Source organism: Lacerta agilis, chromosome 14 (genome assembly GCF_009819535.1).
Source record: "Lacerta agilis isolate rLacAgi1 chromosome 14, rLacAgi1.pri, whole genome shotgun sequence".
NCBI classification, from domain to species: domain Eukaryota; kingdom Metazoa; phylum Chordata; class Lepidosauria; order Squamata; family Lacertidae; genus Lacerta; species Lacerta agilis.
This window is the reverse complement of record NC_046325.1, coordinates 30,366,366-30,392,926: the sequence shown is the minus strand read 5'-3', so window position 1 is coordinate 30,392,926 and position 26,561 is coordinate 30,366,366. Positions and strand designations below refer to the sequence as shown.

At 46.9% G+C, this 26,561-nt stretch overlaps 1 protein-coding gene across 2 annotated transcripts in view; it reads left to right on the top strand.

Annotated features, from left to right (window-relative positions):
* ARHGAP23 (Rho GTPase activating protein 23) overlaps positions 1-26,561 on the top strand; it is a 168,192-nt gene that overhangs the window by 68,991 nt on the left and 72,640 nt on the right. The window contains exons 1-2 of one of the 2 annotated variants that reach the window (XM_033170558.1): positions 6,359-7,016; positions 7,105-7,107. The exons of the other annotated variant lie outside the window; for it this stretch is intronic. Coding sequence (XP_033026449.1) covers positions 6,696-7,016; positions 7,105-7,107 — 324 coding nt within the window. The 5' untranslated portion in view covers positions 6,359-6,695. Of the gene's footprint in view, positions 1-6,358; positions 7,017-7,104; positions 7,108-26,561 lie in introns of those variants that run through there. 2 annotated transcript variants of the gene reach the window in all.

Genomic DNA, 26,561 nt, shown 5'->3' with positions numbered 1-26,561 from the left:
CCTTTTTTCTTTTCAAAAAGGGTTCTGTTATGATCAGAATGAAATATTGAGTGAGGCATTTTAGATGATTAGATGGTATTGGCTTGGGATTTGGAAATTCTGGTCAATTCCCGATCGTTAAAGGTAAAGGGACCCCTGACCATTAGGTCTAGTTGTGTCCAACTCTGGGGTTGCGGCGCTCATCTCGCGTTACTGGCCAAGGGAGCCGGTGTACAGCTTCCGGGTCATGTGGCCAGCATGACAAAGCCACTTCTGGCGAACCAGAGCAGCACACGGAAGTGCCGTTTAGCTTCCCGCCGGAGCGGTACCTATTTATCTACTTGCACTTTGACGTGCTTTCGAACTGCTAAGTGGGCAGGAGCTGGGACCAAGCAACGGGGGCTCACTCTGTCGCGGGGATTCGAACTGCCAACCTTCTGATCAGCAAGCCCTCGGCTCTGTGGTTTAACCCACAGCGCCACCGTTAGCTTTGGACAAAACCATATTATCTCAGAACCAGCCTCCGCACTCTCCTATATCAATGGCGACAGTCTTTGAGATGCTTTTGGACTTCCACAAATCATACACCAACCCAGCTTGGAAACTGACACCCTAGGGTATCGTGGGCACAGTGAGAGTTTCCAGTCTCTTGCGATTTTCAGGTGAGATTCAGTCACATACCAGAAAATTCAGGTTGCACAAGTATAGTTGATTGGGAAGTCTTGAGCATCAAACACACTTCTTCAAAAGATCATACTTTTTGTGATAAGGAAAGTGAAAGGAAAATGCACTGGAAAGTGTGGAATAACATTTGCTTTGACCCTAGGTGGTTTAACATCTCTGCAAACAAATCAGGATGAATGCTCGGTAAACAGGTCTTCTGGAAGCACACTGTGTCTGACCCAGCACTTAATTTTGACACAACTCAAGTGCATTGGGTCATGCCCATAATTGTCCATTGACTTCCAAATGAATGAGGGACTAGGGGTTTAAAGTCCAAAATACACCTTGGAGTGTGGCACAACTGCACCGCCAGGAAGGAAACTGTCTCCAACATTAGGCCTTAACATCATGTTTGGGCCAAGCATGTTGCTTCCATGCCAATCCTTGCCAGTTATTAGTATAAATGAATAAGGATTGGGAGGCATGCACCACAAAATAAGGTTTGGACCACCCCAAATTATCCTCCCAATATGTGAAATTAGCACACAGCTGCTGTTCAGAAATGCAAATTTCCATGCTTGATCTTCCCTCTCCTGCCCTGAGTTTGAATGTTTAGTTAGTTATATGCTGCCACAAAAGTTCTGAGTTTCTTGAATAAATTACGTGTATGTGTATAATAAAGCTCTAGGCATATCTACTCAGAAGTAGGTCCCATTGTCTTTAGTGGGGCTTACTCCTAGGTAAATTTGTAAGATTGTAGACTTCATTTGTGAAGTGGCCCTCAATGTGAACAGTACAGAAGCTAAATGTTAACCACTTACGGTCAATTAATATTTCCGCAGTCTTGGTCTATGTAAAAAGCAAAACTTAGGTTCTTTGGAGCTGGGTGGGATATCCTATTCCATAGTCAGTTCATTTTTAAATAAAAGGCTCCTCTGGTATTTGAAATGGATCGGGATGCGTGGAGAAAAATTGAAAGACGAAAAGACACCGCAGGAGCCGGGGAGAGAATGTGCGGTGGGTGATAAAAGTCCTTGGCTCTCCGAGGACAGGGGTTGCTATCCCAACAATTCTTGGTATTTCTCCTTGCATGTTCATATATTCCTTTCTTTCCTTCCTTTTTTTTCCTTTTTGCATGCTTCTCCCAGGGCCTTTGCATGGCTGGAATACTTATTAGCATCTCCCCCTAAGTAACAGCACCCTGTGGTTGGAGGAAGGGGGGGGGGGTCCTGTGTGACCGCACAGGACCAGACTGAATGTTTTAGTTACCCCTAGCTTCCAAAATAAATATTAAGCCATCTTGACTAGTTTGGGAGTTTCTCCCTCTCCTCCCTTGCTGGTCTGTTATGCTTTCACCAAATATACCTACGGTTCCCTTCTCCCAGTCCCTATGGATGGCTTTTTCAGCTTTTGTTTCTGAAAGTTAAGCCCCATTTCCAATGATGTGTACTACCAACCTTATTTTTCCGATGCAGCCTTGAGGGCTAGAAACTTTTCCTTGCGGGACAGATTCTGGGCAGGGTCTCAGTTGTTCCAGCCATGCTGCGGACATGTTAAATAAGAGTGACTTCCAGACTTCCAGAAGGAACCGGTGGGGATCTGCGCTCCTGCTATCTTTAGTTTAAAATGTGCCAGCTGTTCAATTTTGGCAGTTGCTGTAGCATAGGCCAGGTAGGAGTGTGAGCTATGAACCAGGAAGTTGCTAGTTCCGACCTCGCCTTTGCTGCATACTCACTCAGCTTCAGAATCCTAGATGCAATGTGGGGATAATGCACAACCATTGTAAGGATTACAGGAAAAAAAATGTATGTGAATCACTTTAAGAGTGGTAACTGCTAACAGAGGAAAAGGTACTGAGGTGTACGCATGCTGGAAGTAATACTTTTGGCCAGTTCTTCTGATAACAGAGTTACTCAGGATGAAGACCGATGTAATAAAAGAGAGCTTATGGTGCATCCCTTGGCTGTGGGGGTGAGTCCAGTGTTTTAACTGTAATTGCAGATTTGCATACAAGTGATACCAGCACCTCAAGTGCTACTTCAGCTTTCAGTCTGGTCTCTCCCAGTTCTTCAGCTTAATTTTTTAAAAAAATAATAATAATTAAAAGCACTGTACAAATGTCCATACTTTTATCTATTCATTTACATCTTGCTGGTTTTCTCAAGTTTTCAAACAACACCACAAACAACTCTGGAGTTTAGGGTGGAGGTATATTCTTAGTGAGACCAGCCAGTCCAGACCATGTACTGCATCAAAGTTTTAACAACAGTAGCAGAGCTTGATCCTGAAGGGGAAAGGTGCGTTTGGATGGCATGCAGGGTGGGCACTTCCAGATCAGATTGCTCCTCTTAAAAAGCTTGTGCCTTTATACACCCTCTGCATGTGCTTTTGGATAATTCTTTCCTTTATTGCTAGTTGTGGCCAAGCTCTTTCAGAAAGAGCAGGCTCTAGTGAACCCAAATTAAGCCCTCACAGTGAATAAAAAGCTTTTCATATACTGTGCCTTCCTTGCCAGCTTGTAAGTCTCCCCTCTCCAGGCTGGAGAAACACTATCCAAACTGGGGTTGGTGTCAGACGTGGATCCCATCCCATCTAGTTGCGCCTCTCTCCCCCCCTCCCCGCACCACCCCCAAATGCACAGCCGGCTAGTTCCAGCTCATTAAACAGGATTGCCTCCATAGAATTGCCCCCCCCCCCCGCCTGCAGCACCACGATTCCTTTGTTAGTCTCAGATTAGCATCCCCAAGGGTGCTGATTCTGCAGGAGGGCATTGGCGAATGGGTTAATTTATTCCTGTTTCGTCTTCCCCCCCCTGCAGCAGCAAGGCTATTCCCTATTCCCAATAACCACTTAAAAGTGACTCGCTAGTCTGGTACACTGGGATAAAGATTACAGACATAGGGGAAAAAACTGGGGGAGGCCACTGTGCTTTACATGCCCAGAGCTTCATCAAAAAGTGAAACATTCTTTATTCTTCTCTTTCCCCTCCCCACGCTGCATTTTGAGGGGGGGCTCTTTGCACCTGTCCAGCTTTGGTCTTGCCATATGTGTCTTGGGAGGGGCACAAGGGGACACAGGAAATCCCTTCTTTTGCTGATCCTCTTAAAACACTGAAGGAGGCATTTTATGTCCTCTCCTATCTCACCTCCTCCCCATCTTGCTTTAATTTTCCAGCTATTGTGAATTGTTCTGTTAAGTCACAGTCTGCGCCATCCTGAATCCTTAGGGGTGGGCGGGCGGGTAGCAGAATATTTGTTTGTTCAAAAATCAGTTACGTGTCAAAACTTTTTTTTTTTAAATTGGAGCTTTTTATTGCACGTTTTGAAAATGTTTATAAACTGTTCGACCCCGCCCTCCGGTGGTGTGTCCCATATTTTGGGGCGTTGTGTAGGTAACAACCATTCAGAAGCATAAATTTGTTGCCGGCTAAGACAGCTGACTAAAGAATCACATGGAAAATTATTACGAGCTTTAAATATCCTGCGAATATTCTCTAGCAAACGGCTCCAGCAGTCAGAATTCCTGGCTCTCTCCTGGCTTAATGATGGCCAAAATAGAAAGACCTTAGGAAAGTGTTTGGGACTTGAGATACGGGAAGACTCTGCACTTGCAGTGGAGGTGCTAGTGTGGACGTTACTCACAGACTTATTGTTGCTGCAAAAAACAAAAACAAAAAAAAACTCATCGGGGAGTAATGTTTAGACACATCTTTTGTGCACATGTGAATAAGCCCTGGTTTCTGCAATCCATCTGCTGCTTTCTCCTCCCCCCCCCCATACCCCACAAGCAGATAATGCCTGCTTGTGCCAGCATAAACTTTATGCATGTGTTATCAGGTCCTTATTTTTCCATGTGGTGAAGAAGCATGCATGAACCCAAAGCTTGCTACCACGCCTGCCACCAGTATAACCAATGCATTCCTGTCTCCAGCATTCTTCCCCTTTGAAGAAAGCTGAACACATAGAACAGTGCTAACTGCTTCTTCCGGTGGATCAGATAAAATGAGCCAAGCTGCAGACCTACTAAAATCCTCCCTACCAAAGACCTCATTTCATCAAAGTTCCCTGTGTGTTGGAACCAGTGGTCCTCTGGATGTTGCAGGATTACAGAAAACCAGTGGGGTGTAGTGGTTAAAGTCATGAACACCTTACTGGGTGACCTTGAGACAATCACAGCCACTCAGCCTAACCTACCTCACAGGGCTGTTGTGGGGATTAAATGAGGAGGGGGCGAACCATGCACACCACCTTGAGCTCTTTGGAGAAAAATGTGGGATATAAATGCATTAAGTAAGTAAGTAAATAACGTTCCCATGGCTCTTGACCCATTGGCTGTGCTAGCTGTGGCTGATGGGAGCTGGAATCCCAACAAAATTTTGGAAGGCTGTAGGTCCTCCACCCCTGCCCTAAATGTATATACTCCCTTCCCTGCCGTCATGACAATGCACAGTGTTCTTTTCGTTTGCCTTTTTGGAATCCCCTTGGACAGTTCAGTTGGAATGCCACTGTCTTCTTCTTTCCCCACCATGGCCTAGAAATCTAGCAAATGAAAAGCTTGTAGTCTGTCTTAATATATATATTTTTTGGTCGTGCGTAAGAAGAGGTTTCTGTGCGGTAGTTCTATGGGTCCACCTCCCTTGCCTAGCATGGCTTTCCCTTTGGCGGCTCCTGATTGAGAGGACTGCTGGAATGGAAATCCCACAGCACAGGGAGGACCAGGAACTATGGAGTGTTACGGTTGGATGTGGAGAGCTGGCCGGTTAAATTACCCTGCCGTGTGGCTAGAGGTAATGGAGGTAGACCCCTTCTGGTTTTTTAAAAAAAATTTCTGCAGAACACGCTTGATATGTTACTGTTCACTCCTTGGGGCAGAGCCTTGTCTTTATTGTTGTTGTTACCCTTGCTTATATTATTCTGCCAAATGCCACGCACACTGATGGGATTGTGTAAACAAACACAACAGCCACAATAATAGGCTGAGGTGTGTGTGTGTGTGTGTGTATATATATATATATATATATATATATATATATATCAAGCTTGAGCTTAAAGCTCCTCTGTTTCTTTGCTTCCTCCCCAATTAGAAAGAGTTCTGTTATTTCATGCATAATCTGGCTGTGACCCTGAGTTTCCCAGTGCTCAGGATGCAGGGAGCCAGGGGTGGGGGGCGCGGGGAGAAAGGAAAACCGTTCCCCGTCTCTCTCTTTCTGGCCAGCTCTGTCAAATAAGTTCAGGAAGGAAGGAAGGAAATTGTATGCTCATGCTGTGATTTAGAAGAAATGCAGAGGATTTAAAAGAACATAACACCAGTAAGAGGCAGCTACTACTATCCCCCCCACCCTGGCATGGACACTGAGATGGAGTCAGCTGGAGTGGGCTGGGTCACATAGGGGTGGGGTGGGGCAGAGATGGCCTGATACCTCAGAGCAGCTGCAGGGCTGTCTGTGTGGAATGAACACGGGGAAGCTCTATTCTCTTTCTGTCTGCCTAGCTGTCAAGTCACAACCTAGTCTCTCTGATTTGCATCCATCTCATTCCTACCAGGCAGAATTTGCTGCCACTGCTGCCTCCTCCTCCTCCACTTCTCCCTATGTAATTAGTTTTCTCTGTACAGGCTTTTCCCTTTCTGCTTCCGCCTGTTGTAGGGAGAGGAGTGTGGTATTCTAAGGCCAGTTGCTGTTTTCTCTCTTGAGTGTGTGTGTGTGTGTGTGTGTGCGGAGATATCTGGCGTGCCCGGACTTGGAAATCCTCAATGTTTTGCCCATGATACATGAGACGAGAGACTTGGGAGAGAGAGAGCAACATCTTGGATAAGGAGGAAAAAACAAAATACAAGCTAGCAGATTTCCTACTGAAGTTGTAAGAGAGCAGTCGAGAAGAACGTCCTCTGTCCAAAGAGTGTGGATGGAACCTAACCAGCCTGGCGCCAGGAGTTAAAAGATCCGGTTCGAAATCTCTTCTTTATTCACCTATCCCAAGTTTCTTCCGATCTGCCAGTTCTGTCACTTCAGCTTTGCTGCCTCTGTGCCAGGAATTTCCTCATCTGGGAGTGCAATGGTAGAAGAAGGCACGAGCCGGGGGGATCGGGCTCCCTGTGGTGGCGGGCCACGGGGACCCCCACGCCCTCCAGCCCCGCCGCACCATGGCATCTCAGTGGTGGGCAAAGCGGTGTGGAGCGTGGCACGAGCAGGGAAAGGCTGGCGCTTTGAGCGAGCTGTCGGCGTCGATTGCAGCTTGCCCGAACCCCGTTGCATCTGGTTGACGAGTTTGCGGAACGACAACACCGAATGGTGGGAGAAGCGGTGGCGCCGTGCCGGGGCAGGGATGGCTCGGCAGAAGTGCCGTGCACGGCCCAGGGTAGACAGGAATTTCACGGTGAGAGAGAGCTATATTGCCTTCGTGTGTCTTGTTTGTGTGCATGTATGTATTCCTTTTCAAGGCAGCTCTGAAGGCAAGCTCTGAGCAGGTCATTCCTTCTCAGCCTTGTTTTCCCCAGATCTGTAAAATAGGGAGGAATTGTGACCTGCCTTTTGGTGTAGTGGTTGGGAGAGTGACTTGAAAGGGAAGACTTCAGAATGTTTTACTGATGTTTATGGTCTGCATGTTTCTCTTGCCTACTGGGACATGATTTGAGCCAGAGCTTAATGCATTCTCTGTGCATTTAGGAAATGAGAAGAAGTAATAGAAAGGGGTAGCCTGAGCATGTGTGCGGAGTATTTTCCTTGCCGGTAACTGCAGCCAGCACTATCTGAAATTGGGGAGTGGGGCAGCTTCCAGGTCAAAACATGCACCTCCTGGGCAGGCTTGAGAACTGGCATCTCATTTTAGAAATCAAGGGCTGTTTATTTTACACATCCCATGAACAATGATCCTAAATTTTCCCAGGGCACGTATATAACAGTGGCTGTGGTCGTGCTGGTTTTCTTTGATTTGCGAATGGTTGTGTTGGCAAATGTGTTTGTGAACACCCATCCAAAGTGGATCCCTAAATGGCAGGATCCGGACACCGTCGTGGGTGAGCAGGCTGCTAGCCAGCACGGATTTCAAGAGGGCAGATACCATGAAAAGAATTAATCATAGTCTCACCGTCTTGCCTGCCCTTGGGGATAGCTTGCTCACAGCATCCGTTTCCATGCTATGTATTATGGGAATACTTTGACATAGCAACACCCTAATGACAAGTTACCTTCTTGGGTTGTTCCTCAATTAGATAAGGATTTCATTCTGCTTGTCAGTTACTAGATCTTTTAAGTAGCTTTGTGAGCCTGTAGGGTTAGAAAGTTGGACTTAAACCTGGGAAGTTTGTCATCAAATCTTTCCTCGAATACTGAGTTGCAACCTGCCCAGAATCTTTCATTTGTGTGTGTGCACGTTTGTATCCTATTACAGTATTCTTTCTATTATTCTTTGTATCCTATTATTCTTGTGGGGCGGCTTATATGGGGGTGCTTCGAAGGAATAGTCACAGTTTCTTTGCAAGATATGTTTGAGTGAAAGGTAGTGACTGGCTCACAGCAGCTTCTTGAGTTTCATAGCTGAATGGGGATTGGAGCCTATGTCCTAGCCTAGGTGTACACTGCATTTTAAAAGAACAATAGCATTAAAGTTACAGGTAGGTAGCCGTGTTGGTCTGCCGTAGTCAAAACAAAATAAAAAATAAAAAAATTCCTTCCAGTAGCACCTTAGAGACCAACTAAGTTTGTTCTTGGTATGAGCTTTCGTGTGTATCTGAAGAAGTGTGCATGCACACGAAAGCTCATACCAAGAACAAACTTAGTTGGTCTCTAAGGTGCTACTGGAAGGAATTTTTTTTATTTTTTATTTTGTTTTGATAGCATCAAAGTCCTGTGCTCAGGCAATCCTCTTTATGATGCAAGATAAAGCTGAGTTCTGCAACCTGTGAAAGTTGCATGCATTGAGAAAGTTTCCACAAGCGTGCATATAATTTGTTCAGCAGGGTGTTTGAAATATTTTGCATAAATTTATTCCAGTTATTGCTGGAAGGGGCAATGCATAGAAGTACGAGTCCCAACCACTGAGAATCATTCTTCAACTTCTCCTCAGGCTTCTAAGAATTCACTAGTCTTTGCCCAGCATATGTTCACAGCCAAGAGGGTCGCTTGATGTTTCTTTGTTTTTAATGAAAGCTGAGATTCTCAGGAAGCTGGAGTCTTTGTTTCCCCCCCTGCATATAATTGTGCGTCTTAACCTTCACAAGTTCCATACTCCACCTACTGCACATTAGAAAATATATGATTTTCCTCCCTCCCAATTAAGGGCTAGAGTTGTAAGTGTATCATTAAGTGGAGTCTTTTCGCTTAAAATAATGTCTTTAAAATAGTGCGTATTTCTACATACTGCATTTCTGCCAGCACACTCAGAAGTTCGCAGCTGTTGGAGACGTACGTCCAAAGCAGGGCCAGTGTCAGAAGTCAGCATCATTGGGCATCTGCCAAGGCCTGCCCCCTAGCGGAGAGCCCACTGCCAACCCCGAGCACTCCCTGCCAACCCCTACTGCTCCTCTTTGCCATCACTGCCTGTTCACCTGCTTTCTCCAACCAGGTCAACTGTGACAGCAGCAAGGAGAAGGTGGAGTAACCTCTGTTCGTTCACCTTTCCCTTTCCTTTTAGACACAAGCTGACAGGGCAAATGAATGGGCAGCGCCAGTGATATGAGGCTACTTGGGGGGCGAGGTGGGGCATCATAATAACATTGGAAGTGCACTGCTGGATCTAGTTCAGCATCCTGTTCTCACAGTGGTCAGCCAGGTGCCCATGGGAAGCCTGCGGGCAGGACCTGAGTGCAACAGCACTCTCCTCTCTTGGGTTCAGAGATTTGCTGCTGCCTCTGACAGTGGAGGTAGAACATAGCCCATCATGCTGATAGACTTGTCCTCCAAGAATGTGTCTGTTGTAATTCTGTTTTAAATTTGTCCCGACACAGTGACCATCAGGTCCATCACTACATTTAGCCTGGAGAAGAGAAGGTTAAGGGGTGATATGATAGCCATGTTCAAATATATAAAAGGATGTCATATAGAGGAGGGTGAAAGGTTGTTTTCTGATGCTCCAGAGAACCGGACACGGGGCAATGGATTCAAACTACAAGAAAGAAGATTCCACCTAAACATTAGGAAGAACTTCCTGACAGTGAGAGCTGTTCGGCAGTGGAATTTGCTACCAAGGAGTGTGGTGGAGTCTCCTTCTTTGGGGGTCTTTAAGCAGAGGCTTGACAGCCATCTGTCAGGAATGCTTTGATGGTGTTTCCTGCTTGGCAGGGGGTTGGACTGGATGGCCCTTGTGGTCTCTTCCAACTCTATGATTCTATGATCTTCTGGGAGCAAATTCCATTATTTTAACTATGTGCAGTGTGAACAACACCTGGAGCCAACACTTGATTCCAGGTGTTTAAGCCTCTCTCCTTTTCCTCAGGAGATACTGCAGTTTTAGAAATGTGCTTCTGGAACCTAATGATAAAAGCAGATAAAACACTGTTCCTAATTAAGAGCTTTTAACATTGGCCATCAAATGCCTGTCCAAAGGTTTCTGAAAATGACTCGGTCTAGAACCGTTGCAAGTCATTAGGGGAAAAGACTTTTGTTCTGATAGGGCATATTTACAACACACACACACACACACACACACACCTCACTGTGTTTAAAATATGGCAAATGGTAGAAGAATCAAAGGAGGAGCTCTTGGAAATTTATTAAACCCTACATGACTTGAGAGGGAAGGGTGGTCCTAAGGGTTGCGTTGTATAATGTATTCTGCTTCCATGATTTAAGTTTTCAGATAATACGGGGGATGATCATTGAATTAATTATTTCCCCTTCCCACCCCAAAAAACCTTATAAGATCTGCATATTTGCTTTTTCTGTTTATATGAAAACTGTGATTCTTAGAATACTGAATTCCACTAAGTGTTGTAAATAATCTCTCACCTGGTCACCTTTGTGCAGCAGAAGAGAAGTTCCAGCAGAAGTTTTACAGTGGTTGATTCTCTTCTTCCCAGTCTCCCCTTTGGCCACAAAGATACTTGCATACAGGGGCGTCGTAGGGTGGGGGCGGAGGGGGCGGGCCGCCCCTAGTGCCGCCCCTAGGCGGGTGTGTGCAGTGCTGCTGCTCCCGGGGTGACGGAGGGAGCGGCGGCGCGTCCCACCACTCCCATGCGCCGCCGCTCCCTCCGTCACCCCGGGAGCAGCAGCGCTGCACGGACGAGGCTCCCAAGCCCCCGCCCGGCATACCCCAGGGGCGGGGGCGTCGCTGCGCGCGCGTGCGTCATGACGCACACGCAGCGATGCCCCGCCCCCGGGGATGCCGGGCCGCCGCTTTCCGGAGCCTCGGTGGGCTGCAAAGAGCCCCGAAGCCGCAGCCTGGCAGCCCTTTGCGCTATGGCTGCGGCTTCGGGGCTCTTTGTAGCCCGCCGATGCCCCCAAGCCCCCGCCCGGCATACCCCAGGGGGCGGGGCGTCGCCGCGCGCGCGTGCGTCATGACGCACACGCAGCGATGCCCCGCCCCCGGGGATGCCGGGCCGCCGCCTTCCGGAGCCTCGGTGGGCTGCAAAGAGCCCCGAAGCCGCAGCCTGGCAGCCCTTTGCGCTATGGCTGCGGCTTCGGGGCTCTTTGTAGCCCGCCGATGCCCCCAAGCCCCCGCCCGGCATACCACAGGGGGCGGGACGTCGCCGCGCGCGCGTGCGTCATGACGCACACGCAGCGATGCCCCGCCCCCGGGGATGCCGGGCCGCCGCTTTCCGGAGCCTCGGTGGGCTGCAAAGAGCCCCGAAGCCGCAGCCTGGCAGCCCTTTGCGCTATGGCTGCGGCTTCGGGGCTCTTTGTAGCCCGCCGATGCTCCCAAGCCCCCGCCCGGCATACCCCAGGGGGCGGGGCGTCGCCGCGTGCGCGTGCGTCATGACGCACACGCAGCGATGCCCCGCCCCCGGGGATGCCGGGCCGCCGCTTTCCGGAGCCTCGGTGGGCGGCAAAGAGCCCCGAAGCCGCAGCCTGGCAGCCCTTTGCGCTATGGCTGCGGCTTCGGGGCTCTTTGTAGCCCGCCGATGCTCCCAAGCCCCCGCCCGGCATACCCCAGGGGGCGGGGCGTTGCCGCGCGCGCGTGCGTCATGACGCACACGCAGCGATGCCCCGCCCCCGGGGATGCCGGGCCGCCGCTTTCCGGAGCCTCGGTGGGCGGCAAAGAGCCCCGAAGCCGCAGCCTGGCAGCCCTTTGCGCTATGGCTGCGGCTTCGGGGCTCTTTGTAGCCCGCCGATGCTCCCAAGCCCCCGCCCGGCATACCCCAGGGGCGGGGGCGTCGCTGCGCGCGTGTGCATCATGACGCACACGCAGCGATGCCCCGCCCCCGGGGGTGCCGGGCCGCCGCGCGTGCGTGCGTCATGACGTCATGACGCACGCACGCGCCACGATGCCCCGCCCCCAGGGGTGCCCCTTGGCTTCCCGCCCCGGGCAGCCGAGGGGCTAGGAACGCCCCTGCTTGCATATGTTAAGCATACGGGCTAGTAAAACATTTTATAGGCTAGTGACTTTTCTGCATACACTGTTGTTTGCATGTGTGAGTTTGGTAGGGTTTTTTTTTTTTTTTTTTTAGAGGAAAGACATCATAAATCAGTTTACTAAATTGATGGTATCAGATGCTGTAGGGAGAGGGAGTTTAAAAAGGGGTAGGCCAGTCCTGCAAGGAAAGCTTGGGACATAACTAAGGAAGGCTAGAATGATTGATTTCTTTTAAACCATGCTTTTAAAGTGTGTGCATTGACCATTATAGAACACGTGAGCTCTCTATATATTAAGGGCAGTGGATGTTGATTGATTCTCTGTTATATAGCACCATCTATATACATGACCCTTTATAGAGGACAGGTCACTGCACCAGCAGACTTGACAGTCTAAATGCAAAGGATGCAACATAGGAAAGAGATGAAAAGAGAGAAGCAAAATGTAGGTGGATGGGTTAATATTTAAGTGTCTTATAAATCGGTTTGATTACATGTAATGCTAAGCCATGGTTTGTTTTGCTTAAGTGTGGTTTGTTTGTATGTCTGAATTGGTTCAAGCCAGCTAACTGGGTTGTGGCCAACAAACCAGATAGTGAAATCATGGTTTGAAATTGGCTTATGAATCTCAGCTTGCATTAACCATGGTCTCTTGGTACACCCAAGCTGCCATCCTGGTTGCTGATCAAATCCTGACCACCGGCCTTCTCCCTTAACTTCAGTTAGGGAACTTTTAAGCTTTTATCCTAAATTGGCTTGATCCTTGTCCTATCTCTGGAACCTAAGGGTGTCTGGACTACTGTAATTCCTGTTCTTCAGTGGTTGCTGAGTTTGCCTTGTCAGTCTTCTGGAATAAAGCTTGGCTTCTTTATGTACAAGGAACTTAACTTACCATTGTTCTTGGGCGGTGGCAGGAAACCTGAGAGTTTACCCATATGTAACTGACCTTTTATCAGGCTGGATTGGGTTTATATATTAAACAGTCCTGGATTGTAGTGGGTCTTGCTTTTTTCTGTTATGGAGAGGTAGAATAAAATTTTAGGGCAGCTATCACCAAACGTTCATTTAAACAAAGGCAAACAGTGTTAGGCATTTTTGAAGGTGCTGTTTGGGGGGACATACCGGTACTATAATCAGGGGTCGACAAGCATTTTAGATTTTGTTTTTCAAAGGGATCTGACCAAAAGCAGATAGAGGTGAAAGAGGAAGTGGGAAAGAGTGTCACTCTTCTAACTTCCTCCTTCAGTGCCATATACTGGGGTTTTTTTTGGGGGGGGGGGGGAGATAGCCACTCTCAACACCTCATGACAAAAGGAACACCAAGTGTGCAGGCAGGGGCCTCAGAGGCTTTGTGGGCACTAGGGGAAAACTTCAGGGGCACCATTGTGCCTCTGGGCACCACGTTGGTGACTCCTGTACTGTCCACACGTGGTTTATATACTAGGGTAGGAACACAGGAAACAGTAGTATACCATGCTAGATCATTGATCCATCTACTCAGACAGGCAGCTGCTCTCCAAGATTACAATCAATTGTCTGTACCATCACTTTATCCTCAAAACTGGTGGTGTATATGCTTTTGTATTATTTAACAATCCCTCCCCCAAAATACATTCTCCACTTTCCCCCAACCGGGAGGATCTGTATTTATTTAAAAGCATTTTAAACTGCTTATTTTTTTTTAAAAAAATGCCTTTAAGTGATTTATACTATGCACAATATATAAATAAGAACAGTCACATCCTCTCCTGATTCAGGTGAAACCAAGAAGTAAAACTGGGTGTCATCCGCATACTGATGACACCATGCCCCAGTTTTCGTAATGACTTCTCCCAGTGGCTTCATATAGATATCAAATGACATTGGGGGTTGAATAGTGCCCTGTGGTAACTCATACCATAGCACAGCTGCCAGGGGGCAGACATAAAGTCCCCCAAAGCTATCCTCTGAACCTGGTCTTGTAGGTAGGTAGGTAGGAGAACCACTGCAACACAGTGCCATGAGTTCACAGTTCATGGAGATGACCAGGAGCATACTGGGGTCAATGGTATTGAAAGCTGCTGAAAGATCAACCAGGAGCAACAGGGTCGCTCTCCCCCATCCTCTCTCAAAGGAGGTCATCCCTCAGGGCAACCAAGGCCAATTCTGTCTCATGTTGTGTGAGGTCATGGGAGGATTATCCCAGCATCCTCTCTGGTTCTGCTTTTTAGAGAGAAAGTGATCATTGATTCTTTGGTAGACAGGGGCATTCTGGGAAGGGTCCTCACTCTGCTATTTTTTTTTTTTAATGTGAGCTGAAATAGGAATGCATATAGTATTTTATTACGAGAATCCTGTGTTCTTCCTTTTTCAGATTGAAGCAGGTTAAAATGTACGTTGATGTTTGTTGGTTGTTCATGTGAAAATGGTTTGTATAGCTTTTGAATTTGTCTGTGGTGGCATTCATGCCAGGCAACATTACATACACATCCACTGTAAAACAAACAGATAAAAAACAACAACCCGCCCTTCCCATATTTTACCTCAGTAAAGATTTGTTAGCAAAAGTTCTCCCGAGTCACTGTGAGATGGATGTGGAAACCCGAGCCATGAATACACAGAACCTGGCCACACTCTGAAGCAGTGTGGCGTTTGATACCAGTACTGAAAGCACCCCTTCTCTGAAAAAACGTCCTCAAGCCACAGTTTTCTGAATTTACCCTCCAGTATCTGTACCACTGGCACAAACATTTTAGTCTTACTTAGGAATTGCTTGAGTGAGAAGATTGCCTCGAGTGGCAAGGTAGGTAGGTGCTAGTAGAAATTTTTGTTGTGCTGATCACTTTCCTATACAAGTGGTGTGGGGGTTTCCTTTCCTGACCCCCGTGTACATTGGCAGAGCACACATAAGCCCACCCTGTTCTGCCCCATTCTGCCTCACCCCCGCCAGCCCCATTCCACCCTGTTTTGGGGCCACTTCCGGGAGGCAGTGTGCATGAACGTGCATGAATTGGACGCACGTAAAATGGTTGGTGCTTGTACTTACTTGGGGCTGGGATACATCTTGTGGGGAGCTATAACAACTGTGGCCTATTTCATGTATCATACATGCTATGTGTGTAATGTTTAGTGCATTAGGAGCATGTATTTGTCGTGGGTGCATGCCTCAGTAACTTACTATTGGTTGAACCTGCTTGCTGGCCACTAAGGAAAGAGTATATGTTTACCCCTCCTAGCATGTGGTTGCACCCTTTCAGGTATGTGCCCACATTAGACAAACATTTTAAAAAACATTATTGCTGTTGCTTCTTCTTCGGCTCTCCTTTCCTCTTGTTTCTTCTCCATTGTCCTATATCAAAACAGAGCAGAGATATGCCCCTTTCACTTAGGATACTCTGGAAAGCAGTCAGATATACTGATGCTTCTGTATAAGTCAGTAACAACAACAGCTGCCACCATCGGCATGTGTGCTATAGATGAGCACTAAAAAACCTAACTACGAATTTAAGGGGTGGCGTGGAAGGATGGGACACAGAAATCCTCTGCACTTTGCACTGTGTCTCTACTTCCTCTGCAAATCTTTTGTTTCCTGTTGTCCGGAGCTTCTGCCTTTCAGTACGAATGAATGAACAAGAGGCTGCCCGTGCAAAAAAAAAAAGTTTTAATCTGCGTGCTTGGCTCGCAGCGCATCCGCCGTCCCTTTCCGAGGGCCGCCGGGTCGCTTGACAATAGGAAGCAAACTGCCGAGCAGACAAAATGCACACGGAGAATGACCTCGGGGCCAGGAAGAGAAAAGGGACATGGGGACCGAGGCAGGCATAGGGCGGGTTGGAAGTATTATTATTATTATTTGGTCTGCATTTTTTGAGCCTGGGGATCTACAAGAGGGTGAGTCAGTGCGGGCTGTGTTCCCAGGAGAGCCAAGTCAGGACAGCTCATTTGCAAAAATTGGGTGTTGTTTGGGGAAGGTGAGAGTGCATTCAAGTAAACCTGCAGGTCAGGCCACTTGGATCGCTCTCGCTTGGGCTGTTGAACCAAGTGACCCAGTTCAGAACAGTCTCTCGTCCTTAAAACTATTCTATTATTTATTTAGTTATACTTTTATTCTACTTAATAAGCAGGATCTCTAAGGCAGTTTACATCAATTTTAGAGGGACATCAGTTTCAGTTAAAGAAAGCTCTGCTGGATCACACCAGTATCTTATCCAGTATTAAGTTTTTTACAGTGCCCAACCAAATGCATATGGGAGACGGAGTAATAGTCATGTGCTTTTAGGGCAACTGTGGGCAAACTGTGGCCCTACAGGTGTTGCGGGCTCCCATCAGCCCCAGCCAACATGGGCCAGCAATGTCTGGAAGGCCACAGGTTCTGCCGTCCCTGTTTTAGGGTTTTAATTTTGATAATCTTCCTGACAGCTTTTGCAAGATGCAATGTCTTCCTTCCCCATGTACCTCTCTCCATACCCCTTTTCACTTGGCACAAGCTCAGTAAAATATATCAGATTCCTAAGTATTGGAAAACAAACTTCTAGTATCCAGGGGCCTGCCATGGATAGGGATGGAGAAGAGATCTGAATTCTGAGGTGCCAGTCTCAACATTTTCAGATGCTTGGAATTTTGCTCCTGTCCTGCTTTTTCACCCCCTTCCTCTCCTGTCTCCTTTCACCTGAAACAGCTTCCCCATTCGTACTCCTCAGCCCTCTTCCCTATCCTCCGGGGCCCTCCGCTTCACCAGCAAAGCCTGCCTACTAGAACCCTCAGAGCAGCACCTTTCCTGCTTTTTCACTACTGCTTTAACTTCTTCCCCCGCCACTCACCTTCCCTGCTTGCTTTCAGTCCCTATCCTTCAATGCCTCGTCTTCTCCATTCAGACTGTCAGCCCTACTGAGAAGGAACAGTGTTATCTAGAATGTTGGTGTCAGCACTGAGCTGTAGTCAGCTGCAGAAATGCAATCCCTGGCAAGATTTGGTTTGGAGTTGGATGGTGCCCTGGAGCCGATCTCTGGGTGGGTCAGTCTGAGGTCAGGGATCAGGTGGAAGCCTAGGATCTGAGCCAAAGGGGAGCTTGGCACCAAGATGCAGGAAGGGAGCACGCAGAAGGGCGAGCAGACTGGGAAAAGAGCAGTTAGGCGGCAAGACAGGTGTGTCTGCTGGATCCTCCTCTAGTAAGCTAGGAAGAGCCTTGCTGGTGTGTGCATTTTCCCTCATCTTTGAGAGTTGACCCTGGGTTTGCCATCAGGAAGCTGCTTACTGGAATGCCCCCTGATCCCGACAGAGAGTTGTGAGGCATCGGGTTCAGTTTTGTGCAACTCGGACCAGAGCATCGGCCTCAATTCTCCAGTTCTGAAAGTGGAGATAATTAATAATAATAATAAGTGGAGCCCTGAAGCTGACTTGAAGCTGACTTCCTGTTCCAAATTGCACAATCCCAGAAAGCAGGTCCCAGTGACTTTAGTGGAACTTCCTTTTTCTCCAACCACACCCCAAGTGTGTTCTTTCTGAAGTCTTGTGTGTCTTGCAGATGTGGTTGTGCCTTTTCATTTTTCTGTTGTTTTGACCAGCTGCCTCTCTCCACCCCCCTTTAGCACCTAAGGGGCAGCCATAAGGGAACTCCAGGAGCTGATGTCAGAATATCTATCTATCTATCTATCTATCTATCTATCTATCTATCTATCTATCTCCAAACAAAAAGATGCATGGGGAAAAGTTTATATTGGACTCTTCTCCCATCAGTCAGAAAGCTGCATTGTAACTTGATCAGGACTTAGATTTATTTGAATCCACATATAAACGTGGCTGGATGATTGTAGGCTTTCGTTTCTGGACTTAATGGACCCCCTTTCCAGATCTGGATCTAATCCTGCTTGTGTCTACTTCTTGTTTGAATAAACTTGGGCATGTGTTTCCCATACAAGATGCATGTAGCTTCCTAGTTATCTGATATGCAGGTGCCTGTTAACCATTCCAGCAGGGCCTGATTTTCATTCACCTTTTAAGAACGAGGTGTGAATATCCAGGGCTAGATTGAAACGCTTTGTTGTCCCAGGCAGCTGCAGTGTGTTGATGGGTGGCCCAGGACACACTGTTGTGCTGCAGGTGACAACTGGGGTGCAGGTCTTCAGTTAACGCATTGCAGCCTTGAGGCTGCGTGAAGTGGGGGGGGGGGAGGGAGGGGGAAGAGAGCAATGCTTGCACAAAATTATGGATTGCACATGACTTCCAGTGTTGTCTTAGATGTCACGGGGATCATATGCCTTTTAGATTGCACACTGCGAACTCTTCCCTTGCATCAGGTTCACACTTGAAATGCACACTTGTTTTTGAACTGTACCACTTCAGGGTTTGGGGGGGGGGGAATTATGCATGAACACAAAATGACCCGCGCATAGAGAAGCAGCGTGTTGGCTAAGAAGCTAGGCACGTACCCTTCTTTTATGACATGCTGATTAGGGATGCACAGCTATGTATGTATTTATATTTGAAGGAGGATTCTGTCATCCAAGCACCCATTTGCCAAATGAAACTTCCGAGGTCAGACCAAGATTAACCAAAAACCAGCTTTCAGTCACCTTGTTCTAGAGAACGGATATTGTCCCAAAGCATCTTTTGGAATCTCTGTGTGGTAAGACATTCCCTATGCATGCCAATGTCTGATTATATTACTGTGGAAGAAGTACCTTTTTCACCTGTGAACATTGTGCATAGTCTTGGTTTAAGTTGCTCTCTGTCTGATCCTCAGTGTTTCATATCTGTGCAATGGGAGCAGTTAGCAATTCTTGTTTTTGTTATTTAAAAATCATTACTGTTCTTCCAAGAGGACTTTATCAGAAGAAAAGAAAAGGGTGGGGGAATATTGCATTGCAGATACTTACCACTGTTCCAGAAACTACAAATTATTTCTTTTATTTGCTAAAACATTTCTGCCAAGCTTTCAGGGTATTTGGCAAGCTCACAAGGCTCTGGTATCAGGCTCTGGTATTAAATTCAAATGTCACCTGTGTTATCGGTGAGATAAGGGTTGAAAAGCACCTTGCAGAAATTATTGCTATTGTAAATAAAATAAGGAAATCATAATAAGAAAGATTTCTCGGAGTCTGCTTCTGCTTAAGGGCATAGAGGAGTGCGAGACAGAGGCATACTGGTACTTCCGGATTCTAATTCTGGCTTTGCCCATCATTCATTATGTGACGCATGGCAAATCATACACACCTGCTAAACCCTGCCTCAGTTTCACTATCAGGTTGTTTATTGGGCAACGTTGTATGAGCTGTGGGTAACTTAATTTGTTCTCTCTCTTTCTAAAACACTTGTTTATTGAGGTTTTCAACTGAGTATTGACAAAGCAGATAATGTAAGAAAAGGATAACATAAACTGAAACATAAATTAACACAGACATTCCTTTTGTGGGTGGCAGTATGGAAGTCAGTAGTTTATTTTGTTAAGCTTAAATTTCAACTCACTTTGTGTTCTTTTGAGAACTCTGGGTTGGAGGTTGGGGCCACCACTCTAAGTCCATGCATTAGTCTCACCAGGAGGAAATGACTGGGTGTGTGTGTGTGCATTTTCAGGTTGCTAGATAGTCAGCAAGTACATTGAAGTTCCTAAATGAAAAGGGCTTACAGGGAAAACCGCATACAAAATCTGTTTAAATGCATGATGTGTACATGTGCTAGGATAAGCTCCAATTTTTCCATGTGTTAGATAGTTCTCATGGAACAGCCTACACTGCACGCTACACAGATACTTGTTGCATGCCAACTTCAGTGTTTCATGGTGGCCCTGAAACTAGTGGCGCAGCAACAGGTTGACTGTTGTTAAAACCTTACGCTTTTGTACGCTGCTGCCTACTTTGTGACAGCCTAGTTCTGCTTCCTTTTCCTGGCTCCTTCCTGAAACTGGTAAAATGAGTGACCCGGTGGCCTGGTAAATGGCACAGCTGACCCCAAACCTAGGAGAGAGAACAGGGTGTTCTATCCACATGGCGGAATGAGATGGCAGAACAGACTGCGTCACTTTTTTTTGGTTTGTTTTAACTTGTAGGAAGTTTTCTACATAAGGGATCGTTTCAAAAAAAATGATACAGTCTGCTCTATGATCCCAGGATTCTGCCACTTCATTCTTAGGTGTCACCCTGTGTTAATATCTGAGTAACAAGAAGAGAACTCCCTGATAGCTGCCAGGAAAAAAGTTGATGGGGTAGAAAGCTCAGGTGTGAAAGAGTGGAGATGGGGGTCAACCTGGAATGACTGGCTGCATAACTGAAAGAGGTAAACAACTGGTGTGGAGGCCCAGAGATAACTTGTTTCTGGGCTCCTTCTAACATCCATGTAATTGTTCATAGCCTCCCTTCAGATGCTGCATAATTTTCCTCTTTCACTAGGTTTGAGTGCCTTTGCGTATGTTGTGGTTGTATTAGCAGCAGCATTGAATATAAAGACCTATATATTTATTTAAGTATATGCATTGGGGTACCTGTTCCAATTCAAGGCGCAGTGCAGTTTTTACAGTGGATGGTAGCCATCTTCCATAAAACTCAAGAGGGCTATCATAAGGAGAGTGAGAAGTTTAGAACAGCGAGATAGACGTGGAACGGATTAGAGAACAATTTGTATACACCTTGAGCCAGGAGGAACGAAAATTGAGGGGAGGACCCTAAGAGCAGCTTTCAAATATTTAAAAGCAATAAAGGAGACAGAGGACAATTACTCTCTCTTACCCCTGAGGGCAGGGGGGGGGGGGAAGAACAGGAATGTACAGGAAGAACAGGAAGTTGAATCTAGGTTAAACTGAACATACCCTTTTATGCAAGATGATGAGTTGGTATGGTTGCTTTTCATTCCGGGTCAGAGGTGGGGTGTGATTGCCTTGCCCCTTGCTATAATTGTGAACCAAATACTAAAAGCTTGCAGCTGCTAGTTGCCCACAAGCCTCCTATTGGCTGACCTGCTGTGATGTCGTGCTGAGGAAACAGTTAATCCTAGTGACTTGCGTTGATGGAGAGAAGGAAAGTCATTTTAGATCTAAGGACAGGAGAGAATTAGGATTTGGAACCCAGAGACGATTTTGGAAAACTCAGGCCTGAACTGTTGGTTTTTTAACTTGTGCAGAGGGAAGTTGTCGAAAGTGAAAAATGCAGTTTGTGAATTGTCTCCCTTGTGTTTACTGTGCATAAAATTAGCATGGATTCTGTGTCTGGAAGCTGAAATCTGTGACTTGACTAAAGTTGTCAAGCAAATTTGCATATATTTGCTTGTTTTGGCATAATTCTCCTTTTGTGGTTCATTGGGGGAGACTATGCAGAACACCCAAGCTCCATTTTCTGAACACTGCAAGTCTTGTGGAGCTTCCCCCTGGTTCCCAACACCAGGGGCTGCCTGTGTGTGAGCTGATCCTGAGAGCCAGAAATGTTAACAGCCTATTGCTCTGATGCTTCAGAAAAGTGACCTTGCTTCAAGTAGCAGTGCCTACATTTAATGCATCCCAGCATGTCAGCCAATTAAAAATGGCTAGCTGGCAAAATCTTTTACTAGCCCACCTGCCCACATATACTTGTGCTTGTCCCTGTTAATACGAACCAGATCCTATGATGTTCATCTTGTGGTGAAGTGGCACACATCATTTGTGCAATTGACACTCCACACGAACAATCTCATGAGGCGGCGCTCCTATAATCCACTGCATAAATGGGAAAATATTGTAGGGTGGGGAATAATTTTGAGCAGGCATATTGAAAGAAAGTGTTAAGCAGCTCTTCCTCCTCCACCTGGTCTTCTTATCTCTGTTTCAGCCTCCTAAGGCTGCATTTATTTACACACACACATGTACACGTTAGGAGGAAGAGTCACAAAAATTCCCACCATGCCCATCTTGACCCTAAATACAGGTGAAACTCGAAAAATTAGAATATCGTGGAAAGGTTCATTTCTTTCAGTAATTCAACTTAAAAGGTGAAACTAATATATGAGATAGACTCATGACATGCAAAGCGAGATATGTCAATCCTTTATCTGTTATAATTGTGATGATTATGACGTCCAGCTGATGAGAACCCCAAATTCATAATCTCGACTTTGGGGTTTTCATCAGCTGTGTGCCATAATCATCACAATTATAACAAGCAAAGGCTTGACATATCTCGCTTTTCATGTCATGAGTCTGTCTCATATATTAAACTCCAGTAGCTAATGAAAACAATTGCTTACATAAATGGACTTTTCCACGATATTCTAATTTTCTGAGTTTCACCTGTATGTAGCGGGCCAGATGTTGTGGCAGGATGATCCTGGGCCTTTAATAGGAGAATGTAGGAGTTCTTCCTGGGTTTGAGTTCCTGCCCAGTCTCATTTCTCATGTGATGTTGGGTGGCCCACGGAGGGTGGACCAGGCAGCTGAGTCCAGTTTCCCAACACTGATTTACACCTACTCAACAGCCTGTAAGATCCCACTGCTGTTTCCTCTCTCCTTAAAAAAAAATATATTTTCCTGTTTCCCCCTTCCAAAGCAACAATAGTACAGCACCTGAATTTTAACACCCCGGGCAGCTTGGGGAATTTCTTAGGCCCGTGAGTTGTTTTCTTAGATGCCAACTGTATTCGCCTGCCACTCAGCCTGTGTTGAAGACGAATGCCAACAAAGCTGCCAGTGGAGGTGAGAAAGGAAGTGGCGTGTTTAAACCCACCATCCCTCCTGTTTCCCTGCGCTCCCCGCCCAGCCCGAAATCCCAGCCTAGTCTTACTGGCACAGCTCCTGGCGTCCTTCAGGCTGGGGCAAACCAGCTGATGTGGCACAACTGGCGACCGCCTCAGGGGCTGCTTGCTGGCAGACGGAATTGTCTGTTGTGGTAAAATATAGCTTGTTGTAATTACCCAGGGTCCCCAAACCTGCCATTTTCTCTGTTTTTTTAATTGGGCTCCAGGAATGATAAACAGCAGGCCTTTTATGGTTTCTTCGGCTGCGAGGCAGCGGCTGTCGCCATTACTATCTTGTTGTTGTCCAAGGGAAAAGAGTTCCAGGTGCCTGACTTGCACTTCCTACTCGGAGGCTGTTAATGCAAGTGATGCTTAAATATATGCATATGCAATGGTTATATTTGCATCCCCTTAGTGCCTGTATTTCAAATGTAAAAGCTCCTTAGCTGGAGCTTTCATTTGCTCCAATAAATACCGGTATACTATACGCTCTCTCCCATTGTGCCAATTATCCATAAGTAGTAGTATAGCCAAATAGAAAGGTGGCCTTTGCACTCAAGTCAGTTGCTTGATACTGATGGGGTTGAATCTTGAAAACCGAATTCCCTTCCTCAACTGCTCCTGCCATAATATATTTGTAGGACCAGAAATACACAACCTGATGACATCACAACACTGGACAAGTGAGTGCACACATTACTCTGCTATAAAAGACACCTTGTGAAGAGGCACTGTTTTCTCCAATTCCAAGCCCAGTACAATGTTCTCTCCTCTCCCCCCTCTCTTTCTGCCCGCCCCTCTTTGTTTTAGGGTGCTGATCTCAGAGGACCCAGGAACAATAAAGGCTGTGTTCTGTTGGCAGAGAAAATAGTTTGCAGGGTCAGAGAGCCTGGGCAGGCAGGCAGGCAGGTTAGGGGCTGGGGAGATGGGCCCAAGAGGCAAGGGAGCGATGGATGAGGGCCCTGGAGGAAGTGCAGTTAAGGATAATAATAATAATAATAATAATAATAATATTTATACTCCACCCATCTGGCTGGGTTTCCCTAGCCACTCTGGGCGGATTCCAACAAAACATTGAAGTACAATAATTCATCAGATATTAAAAGCTTCCCTAAACAGGGCTGTCGGATAGTTGTTAATCTCTTTGAAATCTGTTGGGAGGATGTTCCACGGGGCGGGTGCCACTACTGAGAAGGCCCTCCGCCTGGTTCCCCGTAACTTTGCTTCTCGCAGTGAGGGAACCACCAGAAGGCCTTCAGAGCTGGACAGAGGCTGTTTAGGGCTTCAAAAGTCAACACCAACACTTTGAATTGTGCTCGGAAAAGCAGCGCAGCGCAAGAAGCTTAGGCCTAAGGAGAGGATGAGTTGGGGGGACAAGACATTCAGGAAGAGGACCAGAGAGGACAAGGAAATGAGGGAAGGAGGGTGAGAATGGGATAGGGCAGAGCTAAGGAATCGCGGGCCGGGTGCTATGGGTCAGCAAAGGAGCTTGCGAGAATTGGGAATAAGGGAAGGAGCCATGAAAGGAAGGCGATGTCAAAGAGGTGATGGGTGGCATCGTTTGTGGGGTCGAGGTGGGGGGGGGGGGTTACACAAAGATATGAAAAGACTGGCCAGATCTTTTTCCAGCTCCTTAGTGTGATTATGTAAAAAGGCAAGGGATGAACGATCAAACAGTGGGTACGTGCATGCGTGTGTACCCTGTGCCCCCCCCCCCCGGGGGGGTGGCAGTGCCCATGAATATGGCGGCACCATCTGCAGTTTACTATTGGAGCAGCACACTTTTTTCCACTCAGGTTATTACCGCTAGAGCAGCTGCTTGTGTTTGGGTGGGAGGCTTTCCCTGGGGTCGGGAGGGGGGTGGTGGTGGTAGTGGATTATAGAAGCAGAGTACAGTGTGTGTGTTGGGGGGGGGGAATAATCACACACGGTGTTCCTTTGTCTGCGGGTGTGTGTTGTCTGGTTCATTTGCCTTAATTTTCAGCTATTGGCAAAGAGCACACCCCCCCCCCCCGCAGACTTTGGTTGGGCAAATAGGGATACCGGTAATTCACAGATGATCACAATGCTCCCCCCCCCCCGCCAGCCTATTTCCATAGTTCATTTGACTAGGAGAGAAGAAAAAATGCCCCAAGGGGGGGGTTCCCCTATATCAGGTGTGTAGAAGGTACCGTAATTTAAATTATGTACCATTTTTTACCCCCTGAAGGCTTGTTGGATATGCCCCTTTGTGTGAATAAATGAACTGTCTCCCTCCCTAATCCCTGCCCTGTGTATGCTTCTCTCCTTATTTTGCTTTTCTTAGCCCCCACCCCCACCCCGATCAGTTGTTCTCTGCACATTTTCTTTGGCCAGCGGCAGCAGAGCAACTAAGCTTTCCCCACCCCCACCCCCCAGTTTACCATATCGCAGCTGACCTCCGATAACCCCTCACACATGCCGCTCGCCGCCTTTTGGCTATTGTGGCAAGGAATATCTTAATAATAATAATAATTTGCCTGTACAGCCGGATCTTTGCCCTCTCTCTCTCTCTCTCTCTCCCCCCCCCCGTCTGCCAGGAAGGTTGTGACTTTTGAATTCTATATTTGCTCTCCCTGAGCTTGTAACAGCCTCCACTTAAACTTGTTCCTTCGTTGCCGTCTGACTCTCTCAACCTTCGCTGTTTGATACTCGTATATCAGACCCCCAATCCTCAACACTTGTGTGTTTGGGTGTGTTGTCTTTAGGTTTCAAAAAGAAAAAGAAAAAAGGAAATCCTGCTGTTTTGTGTCTCTCTCCTCCTCCCGCAATATCTTAATAATTAAGAAATAACAATTAAGAAATGTGTGATTTGATATTGCTGATTATTATTACACTTAGAGAGCCAGTGTGGTGTAGTGGTTAAGAGCAGTAGACTCGTAATCTGGGGAACTGGGTTCGCGTCTCCGCTCCTCCACATGCAGCTGCTGGGTGACCTTGGGCTAGTCACACTTCTCTGAAGTCTCTCAGCGCCACTCACCTGACAGAGTGTTTGTTGTGGGGGAGGAAGGGAAAGGAGAATGTGAGCCGCTTTGAGACTCCTTCGGGTAGTGAAAAGCGGGATATCAAATCCAAACTCTTCTTCTTCTTCTTCTTCTTATACCCCACATTTCACGGTGGTGGATCTGGTTCTCCCCCTTTTTATTTTATCCACAGTACAACCCTGCGAGGTAGGTTAGGCTGAGAGACTGTGAGAGGCTCAAGGCCCACCCAGTGAGCTTCATGGCTGAGCAGGGATTTGAGCTCTTGTCTCACAGGTCCTGGTCCTGCACTCTGACCACTACCCAGCACTAATTTATTTATATTTTTATTTATACCCCCACCTTTCCCCCTGATTGGGCTCAAGGCAGCTTACAGATAAAGAATAAGAACCTCTAAAAACATAGAAAAAACAATCGAACGCTGATAGAATTAAAGCTATATACATACATAAAAATATATTAAACCCATACAAATAAATGCAATAGAAACCAGCACGGCACCAGCTCTTTTATTAAAAGAAGTCAGTTCCCAAAGGCCTGTTGGAACAAGGAAGTCTTCATCTGCCGGCGTAAAGACAGCAAGGAGGGAGCCAGTCTAGCTTCTCTAGAGAGGGAGTTCCAAAGTTTGGGAGCATCCACCAACGAGGCCCTCACTCAGGTCCTCACCAAGTGTGCCAGGAACTGAAGAGAAGGGCCTCCCCCAAAGATCTCAGAACCTGGGCAGGTTTGTATGAGGGAATATGGTC